At 53.6% G+C, this 11,938-nt stretch overlaps 2 protein-coding genes across 3 annotated transcripts in view; one reads left to right on the top strand and one right to left on the bottom strand.

The window, feature by feature from the left end:
• The window catches only part of RHEX (regulator of hemoglobinization and erythroid cell expansion), a 36,645-nt gene that overhangs the window by 20,805 nt on the left and 3,902 nt on the right, over positions 1–11,938 (top strand). The window contains exon 2 of the mRNA XM_030000252.2: positions 10,727–10,829. Coding sequence (XP_029856112.1) covers positions 10,727–10,829 — 103 coding nt within the window. The remainder of the gene's footprint in view (positions 1–10,726; positions 10,830–11,938) is intronic.
• Positions 379–5,364, bottom strand: CTSE (cathepsin E). 2 transcript variants are annotated; one of them, XM_030000249.2, is made up of 9 exons: positions 4,888–5,364; positions 4,075–4,231; positions 3,199–3,316; positions 2,118–2,236; positions 1,826–2,025; positions 1,442–1,564; positions 1,207–1,348; positions 1,000–1,098; positions 379–808 (listed from the first exon to the last, which is right to left on the bottom strand). In XM_030000249.2, exons 1-9 carry the CDS (start codon positions 4,944–4,946, stop codon positions 644–646), a joined length of 1,182 nt encoding a protein of 393 aa, XP_029856109.1. In that variant the 5' UTR covers positions 4,947–5,364; the 3' UTR covers positions 379–643. The 2 variants fall into 2 exon arrangements, with proteins under 2 accessions (XP_029856109.1, XP_029856107.1); XM_030000247.1 differs by lacking the exon at positions 4,888–5,364 and having other exon boundaries at positions 4,075–4,380.

Raw genomic sequence — 11,938 nt, 5'->3', positions numbered from 1 at the left:
AGAGCCCCAGGGTCTCTCCAGTGTCCTGGTTACCTTTCGGGCTCGGCGGGGAGCTCAGGGATGCCCACAGCTGCCTCTGGGGACTTTCTGCCCTACCTGAGCAAAGTGTTCTCTTCTGCCCGGCTGGAAATCCCAGCTAAGGACCACGGAGGCTGACCTGTCAGATCCAGCATCTCCTGCACCACCAAGGCTCCCTCCAGAGCAGGGAAACTCCGGTAACACCGGGCACGCAGCCCTGGCAGTGCTGTGGGTGCACCGAGGCTTTTAGCTCGCCAGGGAGGAGGGCAGGGTCTGGGCAAGGAGGATTTAACTCTCCAGTGCAACCCAGCTGAGATCTGCAGGGTTGCTGCTGTGCTAATTACAACATGAGCGTGGCAGGTTTTGTTTTATTAAAGCTTTTATTGACCCGTGTGTGAAAAAAGAGAATCTGCAAAGCAGATCACAGAGCTGCTCAAGACATTTTTATATTCGTTATTAAATGGCTTGCTGGTGTGGACTGAAGTTCTGCTGGGCTCTTCAGCCGCAGTCCCCAGGTGTCTTCATCACTCCAGGGACACTGATGCAGCGGTGAAATCCCCTGCCCTGCCCGAGGGCAGCAGCCCAGTGGCTCCGTTCCCCTCCTGCCCCATGGGATGCCACAGCCCTAAGGGGTGGCAGGGGCCAACCCCACCCTGTTATTTCCACGGTCAAAGACGGAGTAAAACTGACGGATGAAAACGTCACCCAAAATCCAGAGGGGTCCGGCAGGAGGGGCAATGTCCAGCCCCTGGAAGCCACTGGTGCAGAAGGCCATGTTGTCGCTGTACTCCTGGGGAAGGAGACGTGCAAAGCTGGGGACAAACCCGAGAGCCTCGTGCACATGGAAACATGCAGGAATGGTGACTGCAGGTCCCGTGCACGAAGCAGCGGGGCTTGTCACCCACTGGGACTCATGGCTCAGCTCCCGGCGTGGCTGTGGGCCACCTTTGTCCCCGGAGCCGTTGGGAATTGCAGCCGTACCGTGAGGGTGTAGGCCTGGGCACTGAGCGTGTAGGGGAGCCCGTTGATGGTGAAGGTCACGTCGGGCATCACGTTGAGGTTGCTGCACTCCACGGCGTACTGCGAAACAGCCGGGCGGCTCAGCGGTGCTGCTCCACGGCAGGTCCCTCCTGGCGGGATGGGGGTCCCAGGGCTTTGCCCCCCTCCTCTCCCCACCCTCGCTCTCACCTCTCCATCCACAGGTGTGGCACCAATATAGCTTTGCAATTCTTTTATATCCTTGGTGGGACCTGTGATGAGCGACGTCCCGGTGTCCACGATGGCCTGGCAGCCGCTCACGCAGAAAGCCACTGTCCCATCCAGCTGGATGCTGGAGGAGGAGGAAAGAGAAAAGCACCAGGAGGGACTTGTCCTGCTCCCCTGCTCCAGCCCAACCCTTCCCTCCCTGCCCAGCACCACTCACTTGTCCAACTGGATCTGCCAGTACCCTTGCTGGGTGACCGGCACCCAGTTCAGGGTCCCCGTGAAGCGAGAGGGGTCAAAGCCACCAAAAAGCAGTTCTCCTCCCAGGGAGGATTCAGGATTCCTGGAGGGAGGAGGAGATGTGAGGGATTTCCTCTCTTTTACTTTGCACATTGCATTTTAAACGGGTGGATTTATACCCACTCGCTTCCCACAAATGCTTAAGGTCATTTGCTTTATTCCTGTAAGGCCTGAACTCTGCGATGCTCGGCACGGTACCAAAAAAACCTTTTACTATCTCAGTAAAACATCCTTATTTTAGCAGCTCCCTCTAAAAGCAATGCCTGAGTCTAAGCAAAAGCCCGGAGCAAAGCCGTGTCCATACGTGCTCAGGTAGACGGAGAACATGGGCAGCTCCACCAGATTTTGTGCTATCATGTTGTCAAAGACGGGGGTCACCCCGTCCACGGCCAGCGAGGGGTAAGCCAGCCCCAGGATCCCGTCAAATTCGGCATCCAGGAAGGTTTTTCCTGGCTCACTGACGCTCTCTGCAAACTGCTGGTTGCTCACGGTGAGGCCCTCAACCTGTGGGGAGGAGAAGGCTTGATGGTGGTGCTGAGTCTGTAGGCAAGTCCCAGGCATGTCATCCAGAGCAGGAGAAACCAAAGGTGACTCACGACTACTTGGTCAGATCCGATGACCCCCGTCAGACTGCCGGTGCCGTACTGGATGGAGAAGGGGGTCCCTACCGCCTGGTACGTGCTGGACTGTGACGGCTGAAACTTGGTGTGCGTAGCTGGGGAAGGAGACGGGAGCTGTCAGCAGAAATGCTATTTATCTGCGTGGCCATGCATGCCAGGAGCTCCGGCCATGGCCGACGGCAGCAACCGGCCTCGGAGCAAACCGATGGGGCAACGTGGCGTTGCCGAAATGCCTGTGTCGTGGGCGTGCTGCTGAGGGAAAGGGCTGCTCATGAGACAACAGGGCATGCTGGCATTTTGAGGAGGGATAAAACTTACCCTGTTTCAATCTGCCTGAAAGATGCGAGGTTTGTTAAGGGGAGCGGGATTAGCTCGTGCAATATTTTTATGAGACCTGAAGATCAGCACTGCTGTTCCTGTTTTACAGACAGAAGCAGCCCCACGGGCACTGCTGTATCCAGCTATTTTTCCCAACCCCTCTTGGGCTCTGTTAGAAGAACCCGAGGAGCCCTGGGGCTGCTCGGAGATGCTCCACGTCCCGGGGCAGCAGGGCTGGACTTGCCGGGGCCGGCTCATCGCCAACAGCCCGAACAAGCCCAGTGCTTGTCACCCACCGAGCCCCTGGGCAGCCAGCCCGGAGCCGTGCCATGCTCTCTGTGCCCGCCTTGTTCCTGCCACCCAGCCCCTTGCTGACAGGCTATATTATGTGCTATCATCTTTGCTTGTTTGTTTAAAGGCTCTCCCATAAGAATGGCCTAAAGACCACGTCCGATATCTCCCGCGGGCTGATGGTGCTGGTGGTGTGATTGCCGCCTGCGCCTGAGCAAACAAACGCGCTGAGGCTCCCCCCCGCTCACCCCCTGCCCTGGATTTCTGTTATCCGTGTGTACCTTGGAGGGCTCAGCTGGGTGGGGAGGTCCCCCCGAGGTCTCTGGGCTGTGTGTGCTGATGACCCCCCCCCCAGCCTTTCTGGGGCCACCCCGGGGGTGTCACCCGGGGTCCCACTGCAGCCGGCTGGGGGGGGGGGGACACGGCCGGTCGGGGAGCCCCTACTCACCGCAGGCTTTGCTGACGCAGTAGACGGATGGCACCCAGAGGTTGGAGGAGCCCGTGTCGAATATCACGGTGAAGTTCTGCGGGGGGGTCCCAATGGAGATCTGCCCAAAATACTCCATCTAGCAGAGAGCGGAGCCGTTAGCCGTCGGCACGCCAAGAAATCCTGGCAAAGGGGAGCCTGTGCCAGGGTGTCTGCAGAGGACTGATGGGGTTCAGTGCACGGGATGGCTGGTACCGGGGCAGTGTTTGATCTGTCGTGGCCACATCATGCCAGGTGAATTAAAGGAGACAAATATTTAAGGCAAGCCGAGAACAAAAGGCAGGACGGCGGGTGTGGGCACCATCCTCTTTCCGCTGGAATCAGTGGGAAGGCTGGGCCCCGAGGGGACCCTCATCAGCGGGATGCAGACAGTGGCAGGGGCTTTGGGGACAGGACCCTCACGCTGTGGGGAATGGGAAGAGCCTGGGGAACACCCTCCACCTCTGGCTCTGGGTCCTTTGTGGTGGGGTCTTCTCCGATGCATGTGAAATGTGTTAGTTTTGGAGAAAACCTGTCTTGTCGCCGTGTGCCTGAGAGCACTGCCGGCTCGGGGAGTGCAGCAGGCAGGGAGAGGGCTGGCAGCGCCTGCCATGAATGTGCTCCCTTGTCCCCTCTCATCATCACATTCCCGGGAACAAAGGAGCAGGCAGGAGCGAGCAGGCAGCAAGCCCTGGCACGCTGGGGCACTGGCTGCAGGCATGCTCTGTTAGCAGGCGTGGGCTTTATGGGAAGCATTTGGGCATTGGGGACCGCTCATGCAAACTAATGTGCTTTTGGGGTGTCTGCGGCACGCTGCTGGGACTCGGTACCCCCAGCCCTCGATGCCACCACGCTTACGTCCAGGTAGTTGATGAGGGGCTCGTTGGCCTCCGTGAAGGCAGTGCAGTCCTCGCTGTACTGGACCATGTCCAGCCTGTGGGCTTTCCAGAAGTGGGAGAGCTGCCCGCGGTCCCGCAGCAACTTCCTCAGGGAGGGGTACCGCTTCAGGGTCACCCTGGGGGAGCAAGGGTCCTGGTCACCGACCCATGGCCATGGATGCTGCCGATGTCCTGCAGTCCCCATGTCCGCCCTGAGGGTCCCAGCACAGCCAGGATGCAGGTCCAGAGCCCGCTCCCCTGCATTCCCCACCGCAACGCTTTCTGGCCGAGGCACAGCGAAACGGGGGACTTGATCTGTTTTACGAGACAGCAAATCAAGGGCAAAGCTGGCAGGAGAGCACGCACGCCTCAGTGCAGTCCTGCTTGCAGCAATGGGGCAGCCAGGAGCTCAACCGACTGATGGAAAAGGACCTTCAGGCTGGGAGAGGGGACCAGGGCCAAGGTGAATTCATGCTGGTGTTTTCTGCCCCGTCTGCTTGCACAGACCTCGGCTGCGGCTGGCTGCTCGTCCTGCAGACCTCACCGCAGCCCACTGCTGCTGACGGGGTCTGCCCAGAGGGACGGAGACGGCCACGGAGCCGACGGACTGATGGGAGCAAACCGGCAAAGCACGGCGTGGTCCCTGCGTGCCGGTGCAGCCGCAGGGTGTCCGTGCCGGGGGAGCTCAGCTCTGCCCGTTCATCACTGCCGCGCTCGGCGCTGGCAGGACCCTGGGGGCAAAGCCCCTCCGAGAGCCCAGGGAGCTGGGGTGCACCCTGGGGGACCCCCTTACCTTTTCAAGCTGCTGGCCAAGGAAAGGCAGAGCATGGCAAGGAGGAGGAGGTGCTTCATGTCGGCGGCTCGGCGGCCGTGCTGGTCTCGGCTGGGCTCTGTGGGTATGGGCAGCACCGTGGCTTTGTTCTTATACCAACGGGTACACCCTCACCGGTGTACCAGCGCCCGCAATAACACCCTTTCAATGTCAACACGGGGCTTTGGCAGCAGAAATGAATCACTGGCCGTGCCCCAGGCGAGGCAGAGCGAGCGCACCGGGGTCAAGTTTGCTTTTGTGGGCGAGTGGCTGGTGGCGGCCGAGCAGGGCGGCACACGGGGACCGGCCGGGCGCCGGGCTGTGTCGGTCGCTTTTGGGGCCAGCGAAGGTCCCGCAGCGGGAGCAGAATGGGGTGTCCGCCCCGGCACCAGCCCCTTATGCCCTGGGAATCGCACGGCCCGGCTGAGCCGGTGGAAGCCCCCCCAGATGCTCTGGGCGAGCGTTTCCCCTTGCCTTTGCCCTGCAGCCGCCCCCGGGGACTTGCCCGTGGCCGTGGGGTGCCCCACAGCCCGATAGCTGCAGGGAGGGTGCAGGAAAGGGATGTGTTCATAGCACGGGGCAGCTGCTGAACAAACTTTAAAAGGCAAAGACTAATTAGCAGTGATGAACTGCTCAGGAATCTGCAACCTTCCCTTTTAAATAGCAGTCAGTGCCATCAAAGCACGGTCGGGAAGAAGTGGCTTTGCATGGGAGACAGTTACACGTTGCTTTACAGCCACTAATGGGCTCTTCCCCAGTGGCTGATTTTTGTTTAACACAGGATGGCCGTCTCATTAAGCCTCTGTGAATGCAAATAAAAAATGCTAATGAACAAATAAAGCCTTCAGATACGGAGGGGAGGCGAGTGGGGGAAGGCGAGGATTTTCTTGCTGCCACCATCTCTCAGACACGCGGCTGAAGGCTTGTGATGATGCTGTGTCGTCCTTGAGGTTGTTTTCCATGTTTATGGCACTATAGTAACGGGTGGCGGGTGCCACAAAGAAAGGTGTTTTACCCAGTGAGCGCTGTTCATGTAACTAACAGGGTTTCTACCCTTAGCACTGTGCTAATCGATTTTGCATTTATCCCGGTTAGTATATTTTATCTAATTAAAGTCCTCGCCCTGGGAAATTAAAGTCCTCGTCTGTGAGGCACAGGTACCAGCGGGGCCGTGAGCCCAACGCAGCCACACGCAACCCCGGCTAATGGGGGACGGCCGGGGAAAGAGCCGAGTCCTGTCTCCTCTTAGGGGGGTCTTGTGTCCCCATCCCCATCCCTGGGAGATGCTGCTGGGCTCCTCCTCTCCTTGGCTTCGCCGGCAGCTTAAGCTTAAAAAATCTTATCAGAGGTTTCTTCAGTGTGAGCGCGGAGACGCGGGGCACGGCAGAGTCGACGCTGATGGCGGATGCAGCCATTTTTTTTCCAAGCCAAATGCAAATTCCCTACATTTCCCCATGCCTAGGTCGGTAGCTGCAGTGTTCTTTACTGAGTAGCTTTTACACAAAGTTATTATCTATTTCCCTTTTAAGATGCAGTTTAATATACCGGCCTCCCTTCTTGTCCTAATCATATATTCATAGAAGGGATTTAAAAAAGAAAAAATCCTAAAACAAAAACAATTGCAGCAAGTGCCAGATCAGCCGAAAGCAGCAAGACGATTGTTACGGACATGGTTTATAACCTGAAAATCCTGTAAGAAAATCCAGCCTGAAGGATCACTGGGCTTCTGAGATAAACGTGAGTGTGAGCCGTAGTACAGACAAGCTGAATACTTCAAGCAAAATAGTTTATTTAGTGGAAAAGATCCCTAATTGGATCATCATAATCTGCAAACTCGTGACAGTAGGTTCAGCGTTAAAATAGGAAGATGAAAGAAATAAAGAGGCCAAACCTTTCATTTAGAAATTTTTGAAGTTAAGCAAAACTATTTCTACTTTTATTTAGTTATTTTAAAAGTAATTTTAAACCCCATTTTAAAAGTTTTCTTTAAAGTCAAACAAAATGTTTTTTTTCTCTTTCTTTTGGGAGCCAGTGCAAGACGTGGCCGTATTTGTCCAGAACATTGGAAAAAAAGGCTTTGCTTCATACATACTTTCAGCCGTACCTCAGTGTTGGAAATACACTCCGTTTGCAGATGGGAGAGCTGCACCATTTTCAATACTTGGTGCTCCTCCCCTCAGCAGGGGTCTGCTGCGGTGCTGCCTGTCCCTGCCCGTCCCTGCCCGTCCCTGCCTGCTCCTGGGGCATCCGCGCTGCCTTTACGGCCCCTCCTGATGTGGCAGGGAAAGCCCAGAGTGACGGAACCAAACATGCAGAATTATTTATAAGACCGGGGGCCTTTGGACCCGCCTCATTAATAAAACAGCAGAAAAAGTGCTTACATTCAGTAGAAATGTAATGAAAGGTGACTTCCAGCTACTGGAACATCCCAGGTCTTATAAGTAATATATGGCCTATATATAGTCCTGTATTGCTTAAAGGCAGTAGCTGTCATAAAGTGTATCTTACCCCATCCAGCTTTACATACTTGTCCTCAGATATGTTAGAAATAGGTTATGCATCTTGTGCGGAAAACATGCCTCTCGCCGATTCAGCATACAGCGCTTTACTCATGTTAAGAAACCTGCTTTCAGGCTAAAAATATGTTATCAGTATTCTTTTTTTATATTTCCTTTAGTTTAGCCACTTCCACGATTAGCTCTGACTGATTCAAATCACACCCAAATAGGGTTTTCTGAAAAGCCTTTTTTCTCTGTTTATCAAATACTTCTTCCACCTGTTAATCTGTTTATACATCAGTGAGCACTTGAAAGAGAAACCCTGCAATAGGAAACACTTTTTTTAAAAAAAAAAAAAACAACAAGCAAGCTTCGGTTAAATATTTACCCGTGGCACAGCAGCTCTGGGTAAAGCAGGACTAAAATCCCCCTGTGATGGAGCTGACGGATGGCGTGGTCCCCGCGGTCCCAGGGGATGGGGGGGCAAACACGGGCAGCGATGGTGGGGACCTGCCAGGGGACCCCAACTCACGATGCAGCTCCTGGGGGTGAACCCCAACGGCGCCTGGCAGCTGGGGGTACGTAGTGCTTCTTAGGGGTCGGTCTTCTCTTTGCCTTTAGAAAGTCCAGGGGGATTCACTGAGATGCCAGGATGTTATCAGCCCAGGAGAGGATTGCTATGGGAGTGTGGGGGCGATGGAGATGTTTAAAAGCCAGCGGGCACCGTTCCGATGAATCAGGAACCCCGCGAGAAGGGGAATCTCTCGCTCCCTGCCCATCTCCTGCCCAGGAAGAAGCACAAGAGAGGTTGGGCTGCTGCAGGGCATCTCCAGCACCAAAACGCTGCTTCAGTGCGAGAGCTGCAAAATCAGTTCCTATGGAGCAGTGGCCCAGCGCTCCCCAAATCTGCTGTGATCCAACGAGAGTGAGTCTGCCAGTCTGCTGTTTGCACCCTGCCGTTATTAAGTGATGCTGCAAGTTACTACTGACCAGAAAATTTTTCGAGAAAATGGACAGGTGGAGGCCCATTCACCCCCAGCTGACACCAAGCCATGCCAGGCTCTGGGACCATGTCCCTTACGATTTAAAATGTTTTACCACTATAGAAGACTTTAACTTGGAAGCACCCAGAGCACTTTTTGGGTGGCAGCTGAAATGCTCAGGGCTGAGCCAGCTCCACTGCTGCTGGCAGAGCTCTCTGCCCTCGGGGACCGGCTTTGCACCAGCGAAGCTCAGCTGCATTTTAGCACAAAACTGCTGGAAGATGTTTTGGGGGAAGACCTCCAAGGAGAACCGCCCGGGGGATACAGCGTTCCCAGCCCTGGATCAGAAGTGACCGCAGAACAGCAGAGAAACACAAACCAAATATATTTAAATGAACCAGTTGACAGAGGGGAAGCGTCATGGAACCTCTTGTGGGCTCGTTCCTGCCATCGCCTTCAAGGTAGAGCGAGACCGCATCCGGCACCGAGCCGGAGAGCGCTTCTGCTCTGCTGGTCCCCTGTGGCTGCACAGCCACCAAAAATGCTGCTGAAACGTCCTTAATTCCTGCTCCCTCCAAGGCTCCGGCTGCCCAGGTCCTGAGGAAAGGGAAGGTACGGAAAGCTCTGGTGCCCCAGGTAAAACACCGTTGGATATTGCACTCCATCAGCTGTTGCACGCGATGCCTCGGAAAGCAGAGGGGTCGTACATCGGGACGAGAGCTGGGTTTGGTGACCGTGTCCGGGCGATGTCTGCAGGCGTGTGTCGCTGCCAGCCTGAGCTTTAGCCTTAACCTGGGGCATCGAGGCCCGAGTCAAATGGGATTTAAATAATTTGAGGCATTCCCATGATTTTGCTTACCTTTTGACTGAGCGTAGATGTCTTGAATTCACTACTTGGTAACCAGCTGAGCAGGAGCTCTTTACAAGCCTTGATTTCAATAGGGCATCTTGCTTGAGAAAGAGTTAATATCCTGGGGGCTGGTGGGAGGGAGGCTCACAGCAAGTTACCTGATTGATACACCAAAAAAGTACATGTGCTGCCAGCATCGTGCTAGCTGTTATCTTCAAAATAGATATTTCAATACGCATATGCATATCATCTCTTCAATCTCACCATACCCCATCTCAGCAAAGAAGCTGCCTGCTACTGATATTTGGATTTGGGTCTTATTTTGCAATTTCCTTTTGAATACCTCATTTTTCAGATTGTTATCTGCTGCAGCAGCATCTCCTGCCCCACTGTAGGAAATGAGCCATTTAAGAATGACAGCCATTTGAGAAGGATATTTGGGGACAGATCAGTTCAATAAGGGAGGGGGGAAAATTCCAGCAAGAAATGGACTTCTAGCTTGGCAGTTCCCAAACTGTTGGGGTAAGTGGAATTTCACAGGAGATTGGTGAGGTTATCGGAAAAGCTTTTAATGAATTACTCTTAGAAATGTGTCATAGAGGAAATTATAGAATCTGATCCATAGGATGGGTAATGCCTTTGCTCTAACTATCAATCTATCTGTCAGTCTATCAATCATATTATATGGTTCCTTTAATCATTGTATCAAAGCTTTAGCTGAAGGTACCTCCCTATGTTAGACATCTATAAATAGTAAGTATATAGGCATTGAGTGAAAATTTAAAGTACTTTTTTGGAAGTGAAAGCTCACAAAATGAATGACCCTGATTGCCGTCCTTTATTATAAATCTCTTTAGTATTATGGCCAAAATTCCCAAGCAAAGGGGCCCAGTTCAGGCATATGTGTTTTCTGATTATGTGCCTTAAGTTCCCTTAACTTCAAGAGGATTTAAGTGCTCATCTAGAATTAAATCTGAGGTGTTTCAAATGCAGAGGTGTTGAAGGGCCTCTGACCTTTCTGGCTGGATCTTGACTGATGCAAGAGCCTGCCACGAAACCCGTGGCCTTCTTTTGGTTACTTTCTTCTATGGGGTTTTTTCCAGATTATAGTTATCAAATATTTCTCATGGATTAAAAAAAAAAAAAAGAAGCGTGAGGGAGGATAAAAGCAAGAAGAATAAATTTCAGTTCTTGTTACTATCAGCACCGCGGTGGAGCTCAGAAGCTCCTGTCAAGTATCAGATATGACCGAGGCGACAGTGTATAAAAGCATTAAGCTCGATGATAACGGCAGGGAGAGTCTGGCTGTGTAAGGGGTGCATACAAGAAGGACGTGCACATACAGTAAGAGCCTCACGCAGAGGGAAGGCCGGGTACATTTATTTTACGTCTGCAATGTCAGACCACTGCTTTCAAGTGGCGAGCCTGATCTTCAGTTGATGAGGAGCAGCGTGAAGCTCAATGGGACCATTTTGGTTGATTGCCACCAGGGCTAGCTGCCTCTCTCTGTCCCCTCCCAAGACCTCCAGCGCTTCGCTGGGCGTCACGCCGACCGCCGAGGCGCCTCGCAGGGAGGATGAGCACTTGCGAGTGGTGAGTACAACACGCCGGGCTAAAGAGCGGCGGGCAGCCCTTCTGCAGGGAGGGAAACGCTCTAAGATGGAAGGATAACCGCTGCTACGCGGCACCTTTCTGCTAGTTTTCTCAGTCCTCGCTTGGCCGGGCTCTGGCTGCAGGGATGCTGTGCCGCGGGTCCGGGAGCAGCGGCGGAGCGCGGGGATGCTGCAGCCCCCGTCGCTGGTGACACCGCGCCGGCTTTTTGCGGTGCTGGGGGCAACTACGTGTTCTCGCTGGGTGGCCGTGTTTGGCAGACACCCGGGCGCGAGTCTCAGAAAGGGCTCGTGATTTTGGCGGGAGCCATATTTGTAACTTCTCTCTTTCAGCAAGCACTGCGCAACCTCCCCCCCGCTGGCAATGAGGCTTTTGAAAACCCTTCTTAAGACGGGCACCCAAAAATGAAGTGCGAGGAGCACTAGTCATTTTTGAAAACGAAGCCCCAGATTTTTGGGCACATCGCCTTAAAGACAAAAAGCAAAACCAAAAACTGTACCAGTGTCGTGGTTTAACCCCAGCCAGCAACTAAGCACCGCGCAGCTGCTCGCTCACTCCCCCCAACCAGTGGGATGGGGGAGAGAATGGGAAAAAAAAGTAAAACTTGTGGGTTGAGATAAATACAGTTTAACAGGACAGAAAGGAAGAAAATAATAATCATAATAATAATAAAAGAATTGGAATATACAAAACAAGTGATGCACAATGCAATAGCTCACCACTCACTGACCGATGCCCAGTTAGTTCCCGAGCAGCAATCTGCCCCCAGGCCAACTCCCCCCAGTTTATACACTGGACATGACACCACATGGTATGGAATACCCCTTTGGCCAGTTTGGGTCAGCTGTCCTGGCTGTGTCCCCTCCCAACTTCTTGTGCCCCTCCAGCCTTCTTGCTGGCTGGGCATGAGAAGCTGAAAAGTCCTTGACTTCGTATAAACACTACTTAGCAACAACTGAAAACATCAGGGTGTTATCAACATTCTTCTCATACTGAATCCAAGACTATACCAGCTACTAGAAAGAAAATTAACTCTATCCCAGCTGAAACCAGGACAACCAGCAAACCTCGGTCTAAAACATGCTTTGAAG

This window comes from Aquila chrysaetos, chromosome 24, assembly GCF_900496995.4.
Source record: "Aquila chrysaetos chrysaetos chromosome 24, bAquChr1.4, whole genome shotgun sequence".
Classification (NCBI taxonomy): Eukaryota; Metazoa; Chordata; class Aves; order Accipitriformes; family Accipitridae; genus Aquila; species Aquila chrysaetos.
This window is presented reverse-complemented; position numbering and strand designations above follow the sequence as displayed.